The sequence below is a fragment of the Malaclemys terrapin genome, chromosome 10 (assembly GCF_027887155.1).
Source record: "Malaclemys terrapin pileata isolate rMalTer1 chromosome 10, rMalTer1.hap1, whole genome shotgun sequence".
Taxonomy (NCBI): Eukaryota; Metazoa; Chordata; order Testudines; family Emydidae; genus Malaclemys; species Malaclemys terrapin.
This window is the reverse complement of record NC_071514.1, coordinates 4,131,282-4,152,245: the sequence shown is the minus strand read 5'-3', so window position 1 is coordinate 4,152,245 and position 20,964 is coordinate 4,131,282. Positions and strand designations below refer to the sequence as shown.

General features: G+C 50.1%; 1 protein-coding gene across 2 annotated transcripts in view; it reads right to left on the bottom strand.

Moving 5' to 3' along the window:
• ITGA11 (integrin subunit alpha 11) overlaps positions 1-20,964 on the bottom strand; it is a 153,625-nt gene that overhangs the window by 7,298 nt on the left and 125,363 nt on the right. For both annotated transcript variants that reach the window (XM_054043016.1, XM_054043017.1), the window contains exons 22-28: positions 18,507-18,583; positions 15,559-15,648; positions 8,416-8,506; positions 7,299-7,412; positions 5,609-5,695; positions 3,331-3,441; positions 2,089-2,184 (exon numbers count right to left, since the gene is read on the bottom strand). In XM_054043016.1, coding sequence (XP_053898991.1) covers positions 2,089-2,184; positions 3,331-3,441; positions 5,609-5,695; positions 7,299-7,412; positions 8,416-8,506; positions 15,559-15,648; positions 18,507-18,583 — 666 coding nt within the window. The remainder of the gene's footprint in view (positions 1-2,088; positions 2,185-3,330; positions 3,442-5,608; positions 5,696-7,298; positions 7,413-8,415; positions 8,507-15,558; positions 15,649-18,506; positions 18,584-20,964) is intronic.

Sequence of the window (20,964 nt, the reverse complement as noted above, 5' to 3'; positions counted from 1 at the left end):
CCCCGCGGGGAGAGGGGTCACGTGTGAAAACACTCCTTTCGGCCACATTTTTCAAGCTTTGCTCTGTGACCACGAGGGCCTGACACCTACTTTGTTTTGCTCAATGACAGCTGAGATTCTCACGGAATCACAGGACTCCGGGAGCTGGAGGTTTAAGAAAACCACCAAATGCTGCGAGAGCTGCAATGAAATCATGAGAGTTGGCCACACTGGAGTTTGCCCTGGGGGCAGGCACGTGGCAATGCTGCTGCTGCCAACCGCTGAGGGGAGGGCAGCTCTGAAGGATGACAGTGCGCATGGACCCTCCGGAGGCTAGCGTGGATCATCCAGCCCCACTGCCTGTCCCTGCCGAGGAGACGCTGAGAGATTCCATCTCCTGGGAACCTGGCACAGAGCCTCCCAGCCAGCCCTGCCGTGGCTCTGGGCCTGGTGGGAGCAGCAATGTCTGGTGTCTGCTGCTGGAACTGTGGGGCTGATCCAAAGCCCGCTGAAGGCAGCAGACAAGGCCCCCTGAGCCTAGCAATCAGGGAATTCCCGCGCTCCCCAGCCATTCAGCCCCGGAGACGCAGTTCAGCCAGTACAAACCAGCCGCCCCACGACGGCTGTTTGGATAAAGCCCCTTTTAACAGAACAGTCTCTCTGGAGGCCACTTCGTTGCCCCACTTCCTCCGCCCATTGCTCTGGGCCTCTGCCCTACCTGGCAGTGCCAGGCTGGGGACTGGGTTTCCTCCACCAAGGGTGCTTGTCTGTGGAACTCCCTCTTGGAAGAGACCCTGATGGGCTGCTTTTAGGATACACCGCATGAGCCAGTGGCTTCAAGCGGCCTCGCCTGGACTATGTGGAGTCCTCTGTTGCATCTCTGAGGGCACATTTGCGCTGCCAATAAAGGGGCGATGGCAGCTGTGGCCAGCATACCCACGACAGCTTTAATCTAGCGGGCCTGCCTGAAACCCGCAGTGACGACACGGCAGCCACGCGAGCGTGAGCCCAGGGATCCGGGCGGCCTTGAACATGCCACTGAGCCTTCACTGCTCTACAGCCCGGGCTGCAATCACATCGCTGGCTGCAGTGTAGACGGACCCGCGCGGTGTCACGCATGCTGCTGGCCACGTCGCTTCCCCTCTGCCAGTCCCCTGGGTCTTCTGGGGCGCGGCACTGGATCCAGTTGGTCTCTAGTTGATTTTTAAAAACGTTTTGCCCCTTGGCATTATTGTTTGGTGCCACCAGCCGCTGTGTCCTAGAGACACCCCTGCATTTGGGCTCCAGGGGCATGTGGAGATCCCCAAATAACTCAGAGAAACCGGCCGCGAGGGTGAAATAACTGGAGATCCCCCAGCCTGCCCTGCCGCCTGGAGAGCAGAGCGGAGGAGAGCTGGTTCCGACAAAAGCCATTCGCAAAGTGCCTGAAAAACGTCAGCTCAAGCGCAAATCGACAAAAGCAAAGAAAATACCTAAAAGCCCCACGTGCGCTCGCAGCCTGTAAGTGGCTAAATAAACCGAGGGATTCCGGCAGATACATGGACTCGGATCGGGCTGCAACATTCCTTTCTTTTCTGTTTTGTATGACACTCCTCAGTATCTGAGCACCTGAGGGTCTTTCACAGGCCTTAATTCTCCCCTTTCTCCAATCCCTGGGGTAGGACGGGTGGGCCCGTGTGCATGGGAGTGTGTGTAACTCGCCTCTCCCCCAGCTCCCTCCTCTGCTGATCTGGGGGATGGGAAAGCTCTGGCAGTCTGTCCTGGGCACTGCGAAATCAGTGGCCAGTCTCAGCTCCGGGGCTGTGGCAGCTTCTGGCTGCAGCTTCCCCTGATTTCATCCCGGTAGCTGAGAGCCCCGTCGGCTTCCAAGCTGCCATTGTGCAGGTTGTGGGGTAGGGAGAGGTGGCACCCGAATCCGCCTTATTCCGAATCACCAGCTCTCTCCGGCCAGCCTGCCCACCCGGCGGGGCTGGAGTTGCTCTGATTTCTTTTCCACAGTAGCCAGATGTAGTGCAGCCCCCCTTAGGGCTTTCTCCATCCCCTCCCTTCTAATGCAAACAGCTGCACTCCCATCGTTGGGGAATATAGTCAAGAGGTCCAGCAGCTCACCTGGCGACTGGGGTCCTCTTCCCGAAAGATGAAGGGGCTGCGAAACCGTCGCTGCAGAGCTGCATTCGTCGTGAGCTTCAGTGACCTGAACTTCAGCTGCAGAGACAGAACAATGGTGAGAATCGGCCCCAGCCCAGCGTGAGCCTAGAATGTAACACAGAGCCAGGTCAGGTGACGTTCCCAAGGGGCAGCTGCAATGGAAGGGGGCCTTATGGGGTGGGCACCGTCCACTGGGACATGGCCTGAGACCACCAAACATGTAATACAGGCCACTGAATGGCCATCAAATGGCAACAGCTTTTGGTCATTATGAGCCCCGCTGGGTCCCAGCTGGAGCTGTCGCGGTGCAAGGCCCTGTGGCTCGTTGCTGACCCAACTGCAGGCAGTTGTTCTGTTCGTCAGACACAGTCCAAATGCTCAGCAGCTACCTAGAAGCCAACCCATAGTGAATGCCCCAGTTCACATTCCCCGAGACAGGTTCACAGGCCCCCTGGCGCGTCCCAGTGAGGCTGGACCCTGCCGGTTAACGTGAGGGGCTGTAATGTTGGGCTAGGGACCAATCTGGCTGTCCAAGTTGCCCTTGCTGACGAGCCCAGCGGCTAGGCTGAAGGTGAAGCAAATGGGATCTGGCGTCACCTCCATTTACCTGCTGCATCATGGGGAATGAATATTAGCTGTGGAGCGCTGCTCCTCCTCCCCAAGTGGGCATCACAGAACGAGGGAGATGGGTGGGGCATAGGAAGAACTGGGCCGTAACCCCTGCGCTAGCTCTGAGTTCTTATCCTCCCTACGTGGCCTGGGGCCAGCCTGGCCGCTGGTGTAGATCAGCAGAGCTTTATTGACATCAGGTGACCCCTCGTCTCCATGGGACAAATTCAGACCTGGGTGAGAAGGGGAATCTCTACTAACGTCATAGAGTTGGGCCAGTTCACACCAGCCATAAGGTTAGCCCTAGACCTCAGCTCACAGGGGTGTTGGGTTAATTAGGTAAGGATGGCAAAGCACTTGGAAGGAGAAACGGGCCGGGTAAGGCTCAGTATTACATTCTCCAGGGTGAGCTGCCTCCGGAGATTGCGGATTAGGATGGAGGGTTAATTGCAGCTGAATAAATCGTCTGTGAATGCGAGAATCAAAACGCGTCTGTGCTCGGGAGAAAACCCGTCTGTTTGCCCTGTAACGCTTCACCGTAAGGCTCTTTCTGTTTGACGGCAGCCGTGGCACGACTCCGGTTGCTGTACTTACTGCTTTCAGTGACTCCAGCCACAGATTGCCACGTAAGTGAAAGTTGATTTCTTCATTGGATGCTAATTTCACATTACAGTCAATGGACACGACATCCGAGTTACTGTGGTTCTGAAAAAGCAGATGTTTGCATGTCACTGATGTTACCTTCACATGTGGGCCGGGCTTCCCGTCTCTTTCTGGATAGTGCATAATTAAATAAATCCCCCCTACACACACCATACTGGTACTAATGAAAAGACACTGCCGCCCAGCTCTGGTTGGCTCGTTTCACTCTTGGGGAGAAAAAGGGAGGCGGAAATATTTTTTGGTCCTAAGCAAGAACCAAAATGCTGAAATCAAACAGCAGCATTGAGAACCTGGGTTTGCACCATAATCCTGGATGTGAACAGTCTCGGATTCAGTGCAGGGAAGAGGGCGGGGTGAAATCTGACCCAGACTCTGAATGTTGCTGTCTCATTATTATTATTTGATTCTATGTATTGCCACAGGCTCCAAAGGCCCTGTAGGGATAAGGCCTTGCCCTGTAGCCATATTGTAAGGCCTAAGGCCAATTAGGAGAGCAGCGGCCATTAGCAGAGAAGCAGGAAGTCACATCCTCACATTCCATCTACATTACATTAAAACAATGTAATATCGGGCTGTTAAGAAGGAGACCCCGTCCTAATAGCCCCCACCATCACCAGATACAGAAACAGATCTTCAGATGGTTAAAGAAAACTTCGTTTGACAGCTTCCTGTCTGGCAAGAAACCACTTCCCAATAGTTGTGGTTGTGAAATCCTCATTTCTTTATTGTTTTATCTTTATGGTCCCCACCTCTGTATTGTCTGTCTGTATGCTCTCTACCTGGTTCTTTGATTGTTTCGGTCTGTTACATAATACGTTTTGCTAGGTGGAAATTAATTAAGGTGGTGGGGTAGGATCAGGTTAGAGAATTTTGTTACACTATGTTAGGATTGGTTAGTAAAATTTTAGTACAATGATTGGTTAAGGTACAGCTAACCAGAACTCATGTTTCACTATATAAACTGGGGTCCAAGAAGGAGACCAGCAGAGAAGGACGAGGGAAAGACCTGGAAGAAGAAGAAGAAGAAGAACTCACCTCCAAGACTCAGCCTAAGATCAAAACTGCTAAGAATCCTCTGCACGACCGTGACGTGCAGCAACCAGAATCCAGACGAGACAGACCTTGCCTGGCCAACAGGGAAAGTCCGCCTGCCTGATCAGGATTGGTGAGCATGGTATTGTATGCTTAGCATGTGTATTGTGCTTGGTAATTGTTAATAAATTTAGGATAAGGATATTACTTTTCACTGGTAAAAGGTGCTGCAAACCCGCAGAACGTTACGCCCAGAGCCCTAGGAACTGGGTAAAGGTGGGTGCCCCTAGAGTGTAGAATTTTGTGCGGGTAACAGCCCCATTCAGGATCAGGGCTCTGTTGTGCTAGGTGCTGTACAAAAACACAGCATTTGTTATTTGTCGATAAAGGGCCTGGGGCCTGCTCTCATTGAAGCAAATGGGAATGTCGCCAGTTTCAAGGAGTGGTGGATTAGGTTCAACTTCCCCTTCACTATACGGAACAAACGAGCTCCCTTCCCTAAGTGGACAAACCCTACAGAGCGAGGTGAGGAGGCAATGGATTACATGGAGCTGAGCAGTGCTACAACAGGGCACTGACAGGGAGGAGGGGAAAGCTGAGAGCAGAGATGTAGGCTAGCGCAGGGCCATGCAGGGTCTGGAAGGAGGAGAGAGTGAGGAGCTCCCATCTGATGGGGAATACAAGATGGAGCCCGCCGACAGTTCCGATTTGTACAATGGGCTGAACCAAAGCCTGCAGGCAGTGGGGGGTTTGGGACCCGGATTGGCGTTTTCTGTTTGAGCCCATCTCTAACCCCTGGAAAGAGTCGTTTTGTCACCATCAAAACGGCTTTCACGAACTGCACCTCATCTAGCAGCCCAGCAATGTGATGCTTTTGGTACGTGCCTCCGAAGGGGAGAGACGAGGTCTGTGGGTGGACTGGACATTGACCTCCTGAATAATGGGTGGCCTTAACGGAGACACTGACCCTGGCCAACTACACAGCGCACAATTCTCACAGCCAGGAGGCCTTCCCCAGAACTTGTGTGCATACAGGATCACCCTCTCCCTTCCGCTCATTCAGCCCAAGGGTCACGCTATCTTTGGAGACATGTATCAATCGCAAAGACAGAGCGGGAGTGCTTTGGAGACAGATCCCAGACAAGAGAGTTGGGAAAAGCCGATGCGAATGGCATACCAGTTGTAGGTTACGGGAAAGGTCCTCCTCAGCGGGTGTCCTTCTGTAATCAGTGTTGTTTCCCCAGATATTACACGTCGTGTTTTCCTTCAATGGGCAAAAGAAATTCAGTTAAACATAAAGAAATTCATGTTAAAACTAACCCAAAGGAACTAAACAAACACCCCTCCCCCGGCTTTCCATATTCAGGTCAGTTTTATTTTTGCTCTTCCACTATACAGAGTCCAGGGATGGGTCTGTGACAAGTGTCACAGAAGGCTGGGTTCTCTATCTAGACCCTCTCCTCTAATCATAGACTCATAGACTTGTCTAACATGTCTAGAACAATAAAGCATGGAAAAGTTCTCTCTCAATGAGTTCAGAGTTTTACTGTTATCCATTCACATCTGAACATGGACACAAACTTATTCTCTAATTACAGCTACTGTATGAAAACAACAACACATGGTCAGTGGTGGCCATGGAACAAGCCTCTTAGCACATTAGCTACCCAAATGTTACAGACCTTCAGGCATGGAAAGCTTAGCCCTGAAATCAGAAGTTAAGAAGGAGCATCTGAAATCCAAGCTATAATGGACAGCAGGTGGCTTTCACTACTAGCAATTCATTTTTAATTAACATGTTTAATATATTTTTAATTAAAAGGTTAATTAAAAGGTTAACAGCTCTCCTCAACCCTGTCTAGTTCACAGAGTTATTTCCAGGAGCTGTTCCATTGCTGGAGACAGTCGCACTGAAATGAACCAGCTCTGAGTAAGCCCTTTGGGAGAGCTTGATTCACAAGTAGCTTTGAATTCAATTTCACAAGTTTCTCAAGGATCACGGAATATTTTTTCTTTTCTACTAAGGAAATTCATCCCGGGGGTGGGGGTGGGAGGCATAGTCCCAGAGTGGAGGACAAATTTGTGCCCTCCCAAGAGCATATGTTCTATATCAGTAATACCTCCCACTGACTGGGACATCATCAGAACTCTGTCCAGTGTGTGGTAGGCCAAGCGTGCCAGGGCTGTGACTGTAGAAAGAAGTACTGAAGCTAAAATATCCACTGACACACCATCTCTGAGGCAAGGCTGTCTTTTCGTAGCGCGCCTGTGAAACGTGCTCCATTGCAGAGGGAATATTATACACAAGGTCCCCAGTGAACTGCCACAAACTCTCTCACCACTTTGAGGTCATTCAGATTCCAGCAGATGTCCCAGTCAAAGCATAATTATTTCAAGACCTGCAAGAAGTTATTAAATGCTAGTGGGAGGTTTAGTTCTTGCAAGGTGCGGATTAGACCTGTGGCTTGCTACCACTTTCCACTTTCCCAGCCAAATGAACGTGGAAGGAAGAAGTCCATGAGTGTACAGAAGAGCCAAAGAGTTAAATAATTGGGTCATGTAAGCGAGAAGATGACTATTAACACTCAAGGTGAATTGACAGCAGGAAAATAATTACCCGCTACCAGGATATGAATATAACAGCATCTACCAACTTTCTAGAGCACATGAAAGTATGTCCCCTGGCTATATATCGGACGGAGGTAAATAGCCTCATCTCGCTGCCTACTGTGAATCCCCATGGACTGAGTGGAAATGGTTAAGCATTTGGGAAGCCCAAAGTAGCTCTGATAAGAGACTTGATAAAGGAAATATTTCAAATGGCAGCCTCGAACCATGCCAAAAGTGGAAGTCATCAAAACTGCTACCTGATCCACAATGAAATCAGTCAGCAGCAGAAGGCGATTCCCACCTCTTGTGGCTACTGGGATTGTGATTTTGATAGTCACGCCGTCGACAGGAAAGAACCCCAGATTGTGCAGCTGTAACACGGAAAGGAGATTGTTTTAACACAGAGAATCAGCATTCGAGGAGCGTGACCTTTTTGTACTAGGTGAGAAAGAGCAAGTTGTCAGTTGCAAGCTCTTTGCTCAGGGATAACTGGTGGGTTTTCGTTGTGAGATGGACCTAAATTGGGACACAGTTTTTTATCAGGTGAGGCAATCGGTTGTTTTACTGAGGGTGTGTTGGTAGTAAAATCTATCATCTCTCTCTTTTAGGGCCTTATCTGGCCCTCATTACCATGATGTCTGGTCACCACTAATGGACTGTCCTTGTAGCGCCCCCAACAGGTAGGGAAGTGCTATTCTTCCCACATTGCTGACGGTCATTGTAGCACAGAAGGTGTCTACACAGCCCATGGCAGTGAGGCGCCCGCCCTGGGCCGACAGCGCTACCATGCTACAAACAGCCCTGCAGATGTTGCGGCTCGGGGTGGAGATCGGATTCTGAAGCCTGGCGAGGGGGGGAGCAGAAGCGTGCCGGGACGAGTGGGGAGCAGGCTTTCCAAACCACTGGCCTTTAGCAAACCTGAATTCTTATTTCAGCGCGTGGAAAGTCTGCCCCAAAAGCAGCGCGGTGCCAGGAGGGCTGGTGTGAAGAGGGGCCATTGGGTTAGGGAGAACTCATTTCCAGAGGGAAGTAGCCACAGCTTCCTCCAGGATAGAGGCTTTACCCTGCCAGATCTTTGCTTCGCACGTCTTCCGGCGATGACAGACCTCGCGAGCCGCAAGAAGCAATTCAGGTCATGTACCAGTGGCGAGGCGGAGCCTCTGCTCTGGCCTAGGAACACGCAGCCCTTGTGAGAGGTGGCCCAAAGCTCTGCCAAGGCTTCCCTGATCTCGATGCGGTGTGTGCCAGGCCAGGCCCCCTTGTGTCAGGTGCCAGCCCCCAGGCAGTGCCCTGGCTAATTTAAGAGCCTCATATTGATCCATGGGCCTAGAAAAGGGAAGTATTTTGACCCATCCCTTGAAAATGTTGCCTTACCTTAAATGTGCAATTAAAGGGAGGGCCGATGCTGTCGTACCTCTCCAGGGAGCTGTTTGACTTGATTTCATAATAGTCCAGACTCGAACTCCTGTCGTGACAACGAATGAGAGCGTGTCACTTCTCCGCAAAACAACCAGTCAGAAACAAGAGGACCCGTCATTCATCAGCCAGGAGCTGCGGCAACCTAGAGCTGAATGGTACTAACCGCTCGAGGGATGGCAGAGGAGGACAGGGGCCGGGTCAGAGAAAGGTGCCTGGGCAGGACTGTGTTGACGGGCTCCCTTGGCACCTTGGTTTGCTAGACTCTAGTTTCACCAGCAATAAATTCACTGGCAGAATCTGAATAACTGTACTACAGGAAGCTGGTTAATTATTCTAGCTAATACCTATCATAGACAGGGCCCAACACTGCAAGAATTCTGGACGTTGAGATCTATGGTGTGTAAATATAAATCAACTAATCAAATAACCATTTAGAAGCTGAACCCTGGGAAGGCGCCAGCACCATGTGACCAGCCAGCTTGCCACAGACGGCCAGCTCCGCAGACCCCAGCTGAGGAATCTCTGCTAGCCGGTTTCCAGCTCTGCATGGTGGAACACAGTCACTGGTGGGTGTGCGTCCTGGTACACAGGCACAAAGCCTTTGGCCAACAAATAACTTACAATTCTTCCTTTTTTAGTGTGACCAGACGGTTAGATTTTCGTTCTCTGTGCTTGTGGCGTGGTTCTGGCAGTTGCATCTTTGTTGAAGTGAAAAGAAACAGTCCCATAAATCACAAGGAATAAAGTGACTTTGGTTGCTGGGCCCCACTGGCAGGAGTATAAGAAATCCCAGAAAGATTCCAAAATCTGGTAGAAATTACAGCCCGGATAGGGGCAGCCACGGAATGTGCTCATATATGCTGCGTTTTTATAATCGTGTAAATAAATTGTCATCTGAACTTTAGCTCACTTTTCTCCTTGAACTATGCATTTCCACCCCGGAGAAACATTTTTTTAACATGATGCATAAAATCCTCTGCACATTCCCTTGCAATCATTTTTGTTTTGGTGGGGGTGAGATTATTTTAAAGCCAACGACTAAGAGTCCAGACACAGGGATGTGAAGTCACATCAGAGGTTGGTAACACATGCTAGGAACAGTAGTGTGTCCAGTAAGTAGTTTTTCTCTTAAAGAAATCACACTCACACATACTTAATAACACGCACGTTTGTGTGTTAAAACATTATGAAACGCCCATCACCTCATTGCTTTATACGATCAATTGTTACATGTATCCACTGAGTGTCATAGACAGCACCGTGGGATTATTGCCAAGGGACTCTGGTTTGATGTTTTCGAAACTGAAAACCAAAGCTCAAGTCTCGTCTGCAGTAGCGGAAAGCCGAGCCCTTTCGGAAAATAGTTAAGCTGTCACCGAGACGATTTAAAATAATGCCTTTCTATGGGAGCCACAGGAAAGGGGATTAAATGCTCCATTGCAAGGCAGTGGCTTTTCGCTGGCTATTATGAGAAAGCAAATACATCCGAACTGCCCTGGGGTTAGGTCAGTGAAAGTGCTTTCAAAATAGGGTTACCATGTCGCCTTATCTTAGGGGATGGCACCACTGCAGTAAGAGACCCGCAGCACAGAGTCCCGACGCCCAGGGCTGCTGGGCTACAACTAGCAGTGTAGACGCTCTGGCTGCGGGGGAAGGGTCTCTGAGCCTAGGCTCCAGCCCAAGCCTGAATATCTACACTGCTATTTTTAGCCCTGCAGCCCACGTCAGAGCCGTAACAAGGAATTTTTGCGCCCGAGGCAAGGGCTGGCTCCACGCTCTTTGGTGGCGGGTCCCTGAGTCCCTCTCGGACTCAGGGACTCGTCGCCGAATTGCTGCCGCCGAAGCGCCGCTGATTGCAGCTTTTGTTTCCCCCTCTGTCCTGCTTGGGGGGTAGAGCTGCGCCTCTCCGCTTTGCGCGCCCGAGGCAAGTGCCTCGCCCTTGTTACGGCAGTGGCCCACGTTCCCCCCGCCTCCGTCAGCTGATCTAGGCTCTGGGATGTGCTGCTGTGGGTTCTTTACTGCTGTGTACATGTACCCTTAGGTACTTATATGGTGCCCATTACCATAGAATCGGAGTGCTTCACAATCTCCAGTGTTATCCTCACCAGAGGCTAGTAGGCTCTGATTTTTAAAGCTATTTAGGCACGTTTTTAAATGTCTTTGGGAGCTGAACTCGCATTGATTTCAGTGGGAATTAGATGCCTAATACATTAAAAAAATCAGACCTTTAATGACTTGGCCAAGATCACAGCAGAAACCTTAGGAAGAACTTGAACGTGCAACCAGACCTCCTAGACTAACACCCTAACCACTAGACCATCCTTCCTGTCAGAGCCACACGGCTCTCTCCCGAAGACCATTTTAATGCTCTCTAGAGAACATCCCCGCGGGTTGGGCTACGCATGGTTTCAAACCTGTGGCAGGTGAATGTGAATTTTACAAACGGGTCACGTGGCCAGGGCTTTAATGGAACCCAAGCCAAACAGAGAAGGCGTTCGCCTTTGGGGAGCTCTGTGGTGGCTGATTACACCGTGCTGCTGGCACACGGCTGCCCGATAGCTGGCTCCCCAGGGGAACAATTCCACACAGTGGTGCACAAAGCCAGAGCTGCAGCTCCTCCGCCACCCTTATTGCAGGGGTTGGCGGTCACTCCAGGGCATCTCTAGGCCCCTCCTCGGAGCTAACTGCAGCTACCGTAAATTAGAACGCCCTGAAGACTGCTCTGATTTATGCTGGGAGACTGGCCCGGATCAGGGAGCACTCGGGTGGCCACCTTTCTGCCCCTCCCTCTGCTGAGCTGCTCCTGGGCTGAAGCGGGGCAGCTGAGCATGAACACGGAGAGTTCCCCCATGCTGTCCCGCAGCGTGTTTATAGCGGTCATCTGTGGCCGGCCCTGGGCATCGCACCCATACTTTACAGTGAGGAATTGTTTAAAACGAACAGAGGGAAGTATTTCTCCACCCAACGCACCGTCAGCTGGTGGAACTCTTTGCCAGAGGATGCTGTGAAGGCCAAGACCATAACAGGGTTCAGAAAAGAACTAGATAAGTTCATGGAGGATAGATCCATCAATGGCTATTAGCCAGGATGGGCAGGGATGGTGTCCCTAGCCTCTGTTAGACGCTGGGAATGAGCGACGGGATGGATCACTTGATGATTCCCTGTTCTGTTCATTCCCTCTGGGGCACGTGGCATTGGCCACTGTTGGAAGACAGGATCTGGGCTAGATGGAGCATTGGTCTGACCCTGTCTGGCCGTTCTTATGGCCTTATGAATGCAATCAATGTGTGTGTTCAAAAATGAACATTCACATTACATTTCCTTTCATGTGCAAACTAATCTTTTCCTCTCATTTATACTGTATTTACCACAGTGTGAGTTAGTCTTTTTCAACAACACACCCACAATCCAGATTTTAAATAATATACAAATCCCTCGGGTTTAGATTGCTTTCCCTTCCTGTGTGTAATCCACATGCCATATGGAATATGTCTAATCAGGATGCTATGAAATATTGCATGAGATCTATTTAGCAGGGCTCTGGGGGGTTTGGCTGGAAGAATGAATTGCACTGGAATGTCGGTGAGTTATCACCTTGGCCTCATTTATATCTGTATTCCAGACTGACGCGCAGTAGAAGAAAACTGGACTGTAATCTTTAAATGATAATGTAGCATAATTACATCATTGGAAAGCGTTTCACCTTGGGAGGAAAGTAGGAATCTAAATACCCCAGAAACCCAAATTGAAATTACTGGTTGGGAAAAAGAAGCCAGTGAGAGTGTGTTAACTCCTCCACTGCAAACTACTGCTGTCAATCTGTGGCCTGCCTGAGAAGCCGGGTTACATGGAAATCACGGCGGTTCCCCTCTGAAACACGCGGAACAGCTGAAACACGGGTGGCACTAGAATTGGTAGGGAAAGCCTGGTCCTCTGTGATGCAACGGATCCTGATTCAAACAGACGCTGTGCAGTGCTGGAGCTACAAAGTAATGGCCGCATCACGCCCAGTCAGGAGTAACACTCCAACGCTCTCTTGGCAAGCAGAAAACCCGAAGCCGGTAGCCCTGAACGGTAGCCCCTTTGATGCTACCAAGCAGAGTTGCGTTTGTACCATTGTTATTCAATCCAGACTAGCACCACAGCAAACATCTCCTTTGCAGATTTCTCTGAAGCTTGGACTACGGCCCACTCCAGATGGGGCTTCTTTTCCAAACAGGCTAAGGAAATGCCCTTCAAACAACTCTAAGCAAGGAGTGCCAGAGGCCCTGCTGATAAGGAAAACTCCGGCCCCAGGCGACCAAGGAAAGAAAAGATACCACAGTAATAGCCCAAGTGCCGCAGCTCACAGAAGCTTGGATCATTGTATCAGAGGGTAGTCTGACCTTGTATGGTACAGGCATTGGGTCCTGCAGGGCTCACCCACTGCAGTGATGAGCACTGTGTCAATGCTCAGCTAGGAGTGCGGTGGATCTGAGCCTCCAGGTCAACTTCATGGCCACCCAGAGCTTCCCACAGCTGCCTCACAGAGATCCGCCCCTGGTCCCCACACTCCCCTTTAAGGGCCTGACCAAGCTCCCATTGGAGGCAATGGCTACACACCCATTGACTAGTCTGATGCAGGATTAGGCCATAGGAAGGCAGGTGTGGGGAGACCCTCCTCCAAACATTTCCATTCCTTGTCCACAGGCTTTTCACCAGGGCGTGGTAGGGGGCGACCCCAACCCCACTGGGGCTCCCTGACGCCCAAAGGCACTGCGTGGTGAGATGGCACCACAGAGATAGCGTGCAACCCCCACACTGTGCGGAAAGGAGTATCTGCACCGAGGGCACCCTCTGTGAGCTGCCCACGGGGCTTTGGGCCATAACAGTGTCACTAAGCTCTTACTCAGTCAGTGGAGACAGCGTGGCCTAGCGGACAGAGCACTGGACTGATACTCAGCAGACCCAAGTTCTATTTGAGGCTCTACCACCGGCCTGCTAGATGACCTGGGGCATGTCACTGCATGCTCCATGCCTCAGTTTCCCCATCTGTCAAATGGAGATGAGGAGACTGAACTCCTTTGCCGTCATTGAGATCTGCTGATGAAAAGTGATGTCATTGTATAGCACTTTAGCATCAACCACTAGCTAATTATTCCTCCAAACACCCCTATGAGGCAGGCAAAGTGACTGTTACCATCTTCCTTTTACAGGTCGGAAAGCCGATACCCAGAGAGGGGTAGAGGCTCACCCAAGGCCAAGCAGCTAATTTGGTGGCCAGGGTTAGAATTCAGAAATTCTTGACTCCCAGCCCTCTGCTCATGTCTCTCAGGCCGTAGCGCAGGGTCCCTGTCGCAGTCCCAGTTTGCCACTGAATGGGACTTTACAAACACGAAGCCAGTCATTGTCTGAATTCCCATAGGGCCTGAGGTGGCAGCACAAACTTCCTACCCTTCTTGCTGTTGGCTAACAGGGAGGTTTTCCCCATCTGGGCCGATTGCCATGACTGTGAATCAGCCCGTCCATACAGCTCACCTGCTTCGCTGCGTTAGTGCGTCTTTGCCCCGTGTCTCTGGGGAGCCCAGATCTCCCGATACGCAAAACAGACCTGGCAAAGGATACGTCCCCCCAGCCGCAACCTGGGTCCTTACAAGGAAGCTTTTCAGTGGGCTAATGAGAGTTCTAGTTACACGCTGAAAGAGTCATTCGCATGTCTTCTCTCTAGCAACGTGCACCAGGATTTCCCAGCCGCACAACTTTGAAAGTGGTAGTTTGGTTTTTTAAGGGGTATCTGATACGGTCCAGTCCAGCCGGAACATTTCAGTGATGCTGCCAATCCCCCCGCCCCTCCTGTGCACACCGCTGGGACACTGGTGGCTCGGATGCCACATGCAGAGTTTTCAGCCTCTGTTGTTGCACGTCCCTCTCTGCGTGTGCAACCGGCAGCAGCTGCACAAACGGCCACACATCTGGGCTAGCCGGAGAGGTCAGCTGCACACCCAGGAGCGGGTGTGCAAAGCCGCCGCCAGCTGCATAGTCCGGCCTCACTCGCGGCAGCCTTCGTTTTCTCAGCGTTGGGAGCTGTCAGCTGTTCCTGCCTCCCAAGCTGCTGCATGGGCCTGTTCTGCTACGCTGCGTTCTGACACCCAACAACTTGCTGAGCTGGGTCCTCTCGCAAGAGAGCTCGGTCAGCATTACCCAGGAGCCGTTCCTCGAAACCAACGTGCGTTCTTCTCTCGCCTTTCCGAGAGCAGCCACAAACCCTGCTGCTCTAACCCAAAATGCAAAGTGGGGCCCGCACCTGCGGATCCATCACACCTCTGTGGCATGCTCTCCTCTTCTCCTAGAGCTCGGGGAAGCCAATCAGGGGCAGCCCGTTCTACAGGCTGGTAGTTGTTGGTGGGACTGGCCTAGGTTGACCACCTGGCCCTTCATTTAAGGGACAGTCCCTTATTTCATTGATTTGTGCTAGGGGGACCACCTGTCCCTCATTTGAAGATGCACTGAAATGTATTAAACCTGATCACAAGTACCATTTTAACCACTGAATTGAAGCTCCTGATAATTGCATTGTATACCCGAGGGCAGTAGAAATGTACACATCAGAGAAAAAAAGACCTGAAATGTTACGGAAAATGTTTTTTCCCTAAAAAGCCCCTTAAAATAAAACCTTGTCCCTTGTGTTTCATGTGGTTTCCCCTTATTCCCATCTAACACAGGTGGTCCCCATAGACTGGCCACCCCCATGCCAGATTCTCTCCCCCAAACGCGCAGGGGGCCTCGCCCAGGATGCCCCTCCCTGTTGCGGAGCTCCCCACACCCAGCGCCCGGCAGCATGTTGTGGGGCAGAGGCGCTGGGGACGTGTGGACAGAAGGGCAGAGGCAAGAAGCCTTCCCATGGAGACCCTTGACTCCAGTTTAGGGAGCAGAGCCCCCAGCCCGTCAGCCTCTATGGAACAATTCCAGGCAAACCGTGAGCTGAGCGTCCTCCCCCCAGGCAGGGACACATGCAGCCCTAGGAGCAGTGGGTATCAGGGTTGAGCAAGGGCTGCAGGGTTTGGGCCAGGTTTGCTCAGTGACAGATTCCTCAACCCCCTGGCCACGATGACCACAAACCTGGTGAAAAGGAGGTCGGCTTCGTATTTCAGGTGAAAATTCAGGAGAGCAGCGTTATCTTCTTTCGTACTTTCCTGTTCTTCGCTGTCACTGGAAGCCAAGCAAGGAAAACAGCATTTAGGCCACTCCACACAGCGGGGGAAACAGCCCACCCTGGCGTGAGGATTAATTTGCTGACTCCACAGCACAGAGTCCAAATGGGACGACTGATTCTCGATGGAGGGCTGGGACGCTGGCCCCTAGCTGCTGACAAAGCCTTCTTAGGGCCCGTCCCTTCACGTATGAACTGTCAGAGCTAGTAAAAAATACAGGGAACTGCTTTGATTTTGTGCAATGAATTTCTAGGAAGGCAGGGGAATGACAGTAACAACATTCTGCAATTACTCGTGCCTATTTGGGCAGGGGACAGAGGCCCTTCACCTTGGCGCTTACACCAGGCGGGACTGGTGGGATAGGAACATATAAAAGGCACTTATTGCTGACACGGCATGATTCACAAACTCTGCAAAGAATTAATCCGCCCCCTAAACTCTAGAGCAGCGATACTCAGACCTCAGTGGTTCTGGAGCCAAACTAGCGATCAACATTACCCCAAAGAGCCACAGTCGTGAGAACTCCTGGTTTCATTTTCTATTTCTCACAGCAAAATGACTGACCAAGTATTATTTTATCAACTACAATTGGTTAACAACACAGTAAAAGCATCCTGATTGGTTAATAACTTAGATCACATGGTGTTTGCCGCAAAGCTGACAGTTACGCAGGACAGCAATGGAAGTCAGTCCGGGCCAATGAGATCACAGGCACATGTATAACTATAACAGCTGTGCTGGGAAAGTGGTGAGCAAACATCTTAAAGAATCACAGGACCAGATGCTTTCTTCTAACACTGAACAAGAAACTTTATTAGAATAAGGGAAATGATGTTCTCTCTCTCTCACCCTCTCTTTCTCTCTCTCTGCTTTATTGTCAAGCTTCTGTCTAAAAATTTCCCTTGCCCTCTTCCTGCCTGGTTTCTGCTGGCATTTCAGAGCCTCAGTCCAGCACATAACCTCATAATTCCCAGTCCATTTTATTTTGCTTTGGGGTGTGATTGCCAAGAGTAGAAGGCAGAATTGGCAACAGGGAAGCATCTTCTCTCATAGGAAGTAGCTGATAGCGACTGCTAATCCGGATAGTTCTGTTTAGTTTACAAAGGCCCTGTCTACACACAGTTTTTGTGATGATGTAACTAAATTGGTAGAAAATGATTGAGTTGAATCAGTACAACTCTGTAGCATGGATGCAGTTACACGGGTATGAAGGCATCTATGGTGGGAGAGCTGCTTAATACAGAGTGCGGTGTTAGAGGATGGGCTCTAGAGGGTCGGGGCATGGTACAAGTTAGGTATGTTCCACGCAGACTTAGGTTAAGGAAACTGGGTTGCCTCTGGGCAGAACGCACTCATTCAGTTGTGCAGTGTCTGGCTCTAAACCCGCAGTCACTGAAATCAACAGCAAAAGGCCCATTGACTTCAGTGAGTACAGGATAAGACTCTGATTTGCACCCAGGTCTACACTCAGGTTTGAGCCCAAGCCCCACTTCCATGCACACACAAATCGGTCGGACTTGGGTCAGCAAGCACATGGGACCCAGTTCCTAGGACCCTGCTAGGGGGATGGGTCAGAACCCGAGTCCTGCTGTGACTCGGGTCCAAGCCTTGTCGTTTTGCAGTGTGGACACAGCTCACGCTGCAGGACCCAGTCAGAAGGTCCGGGTAGCGCAGTATGGCTGTGAGACCCAGGGTCCAGCAACTGTAAACCCAGGTTTACAATGCAGTGTAGACACTGACGCGTGGGTTTGGAAACACCAAGCCCAGAAGCCAGGGTCCCACAGACCCAGGTTTACAATGCAGTGTAAACATATCCTTTGAAACCAGTTCCGGATGAGTCAGAATTTGCCCTCTTGTGTTTTTCTGGAAGATGCCAAGTGTGTGCAGAAGTCATAGAAAAGAGAGATCACTTGATCATTACCTGTTGGGTTCATTCCCTCTGGGGCACCTGGCATTGGCCACTGTCGGTAGACAGGATACTGGGCTAGATGGACCTTTGGTCTGACCCAGTACGGCCGTTCTTATGTTCTTATGTTACTGGCAAATGAGCTGACAGAAGCAGATTTTCCTTAGTAACTTTTCCCAGGTCAAGGCAATGAATTTAGGTTACCAAAACCTTCCTCAGAGCACAGAGCAGCCTTGCAAAATTGTCATGAACATTTACTAGCCCAGGCTCAAAATCTCCTTGGCTGCCCTTTGCCACGATGATTGATGCAGGAAACAACAAACAAAAACAAACCAACAAAACCCTAATCAGATTTTACTTGCCTGTCAAAACAATTTACTTGTGCCGGGCAAGTGGGTGAGTAGAACTTTACAAGCATAAGGTATTTTTATGGGGAGTGTTTGTGTTAGTGAAAGTAGCTGAATGAAAAGCATTGCCAAGTGTCACTTTCTATTCATCCACACACCCTGGAATATTGCTGGCAGCTGAAGCACATCAGATATCCAGAGAGAGCGAGCCATGACTTACAAGTACAGCGCTACATATTTTCTAACAGCCAAAGGTAATTTAATTTCCATATGCTATGCCCTGGGTGCCTCTAGAGCAGAGGTTGCCAGCTTTGCTGAACAATGCTAATGGATATTGAAGATTGAAATGCAGGCTCCTGTCAACTATGAACAAAACTGTAGAGTATCTGTGCTCTCCAAACTCACTCCAATTAAAAATCTCAGGCTGCCATTGCATGGGGAGGAAGGGGAAGAGGTGAAAACCATCAACAGTTAAGCTGCAACAGGAGGGAGAAGATGACAGGCGCTCTAAGACGAGATCTGTGCAGACAGCATTGTATTTAGTTAGAAAATAAAGGTGATAAATATGTGCAAAGGGAACAGAAAAATAATGCAATCATTAACCTGTTGGCAGTTAGATAGATCTCCATGCTTTGAAGAAAAATAGATTTGCTGAATTCGAAATCCAGGCGAAAAGCCACCTGCAGAGATTAAAAACAGATTGAAAAAAAAACATTAAACAAATACAGTTATCCAGCTGTCGCAGACACGAGTTCCCCTCTGCCACCATCCTTTCCCATTAACCCTATCGCAGCAGAGCACAACTTTTCAGCCAGTCACAAAGTGTGTGGGAGAAAGATCATGGATGAAATGTTACAAGAGAGGTTGGCAAGTTTCAAGCAGAGCCATATCTTTCCAGAGAAAACAGCTACTGACTTGGTGGTTTGTTTGTGTGTGTGTTTTAAATTATTATTATTATTTAGAATAGAGAACAAAAACATCCTTTTTGTTAAAGGCCTATCAGGCTCACTGTGTCATACAGTTAACTCACATCTGAGGCATTGTTTCCACCGATGGGGGACAAGAAGTGCCAAAGAGATGTTCCAACAACAATAAAATGTCATTAATGGCAGATCTGAAAAAAACGTGGCAATGACCTCAAACTGTCTGGGACAGTGCACAGCTGATTATAATATTAAAATTCTACTCCAGCTCCCAGGGCCAAATTTCCATTTCCAGCTTGTCTTTGTTTTGGCAGGACCCGAACTACCTGATGCCACGCAGATGAATTCTTAGCCGCTGTAGGTCATGTGGAATCGGGCTGCTCCATTTTATTTTATGGCCACAAGCACACACGACGGTTTTATTGCAAGGTTTAAATTCTAGAGAAGTGAATGAAGCATATCCATCATTTTCGAGCTCCTGACAGGCAAAGGTTTCAGACTAATATATTGTTTTGAGTCTGGGAAAGCTTCTGTCATGACCTGCTTCTTTATATTCCAACACGTCAGCCTGTCACCCCATTTTCCTTCTAACGTAACATACAGGGAGTTGATATATATGCTAATTCATAGAATCATAGATGAATCAGGAGGTCATCTAGTCCAACCCCCTGCTCAAAGCAGGACCAACCCCAACTAAATCATCTCAGCCAGGGCTTTGTCAAGCCTGGCCTTAAAAACCTCTAAGGAAGGAGATTCCACCACTTCCCTAGGTAACCCATTCCAGTGCTTCACCACCCTCCTAGTGAAATTGTGTTTCCTAATATCCAACTAGACCTCCCACACTGCAACTTGAGACCATTACTCCTTCTTCTGTCATCTGCCACCACTGAGAACAGCCAAGCTCCATCCTCTTTGGAACCCCCCTTTAGGTAGTTGAAGGCTGCTATCAAATCCCCCCTCACTCTTCTCTTCTGCAGACTAAACAAGCCCAGTTCCCTCAGCCTCTCCTCATAAATCATGTGCCCCCAGCCAGCTAATCATTTTTGTTGCCCTCTGCTGGACTCTCTCCAATTTGTCCACATCCCTTCTGTAGTGGGGGGCCCAAAACTGCATGCAGGACTCCAGATGTGGCCTCACCAGTGCTGAATAGAGGGGAATAATCACTTCCCTCGATCTGCTGGCAATGCTCCTACTAATGGAGCCCAATATGCCATTAGCCTTCTTGGCAACAAGGGCACACTGCTGACTCATATCCAGCTTCTCGTCCACTGTAATCCCCAGGTCCTTTTCTGCAGAACTGCTTCCTAGCCATTCGGTCCCCAGCCTGTAGCAGTGCATGGGATTCTTCTGTCCTAAGTGCAGGACTTTGCACTTGTCCTTGCTGAACCTCATCAGATTTCTTTTGTCCCAATCCTCCAATTTGTCTAGGTCACTTTGGACCCTATCCCTACTCTCCAGCATTTATCTACCTCTCACCCCAGCTTAGTGTCATCCGTGAACTTGCTGAAGGTGCAATCCATTCCTTGTTTAGAAGAAGAAAAAAAATATTCATATTGGTAAAATGTGCCACAAACACTGGAGATGTGAAATTTGGATGCAGATGCACAATCATATCCACGATCTTCCTTCAGCTCATTCTGAGAATTGCAACATTTAAATCCGGTTTTCAGTTTGTTTTTTGAAAGCCTCCAAGTCCAGGGATACTAAGCTGTCAGACTGGAACTTGTGGTAAAATCACAGGACTGGAGATCTGGGTTTAATTCCTGAATCTGCTGCAGGCTTGCTATGTTACCTTGGGCAAGTTACTTAATCTCTCTGTGCCTAAATTCCCCATCCAGGGGTGCCAGAACAGGGAGAGCCAGGGGGCCATGCCCGCCCCCCTTTTACTGTCGGTAAAGGCAAGTGACAGGGGGAAGGAGCGGAGAGGAGAGAGTGTGGGGGTGGGGCTTTGGGGGGGAAGAGGCAACGCGAGAGCAGGGTCTCGGGGGTAGGGGCGGGGCCTTGAGAGAATGAGCAGCACAATGGTGGGGGCTCGGGGAGAAGGAGCAGTACGGGGGGGACCTCGGGAGGAAGGGGGCGATGTGACGGCGGTGCCACGGTTCAGGCGCCTGCGGCCCCCCCACTTTTAGGGACCTTCT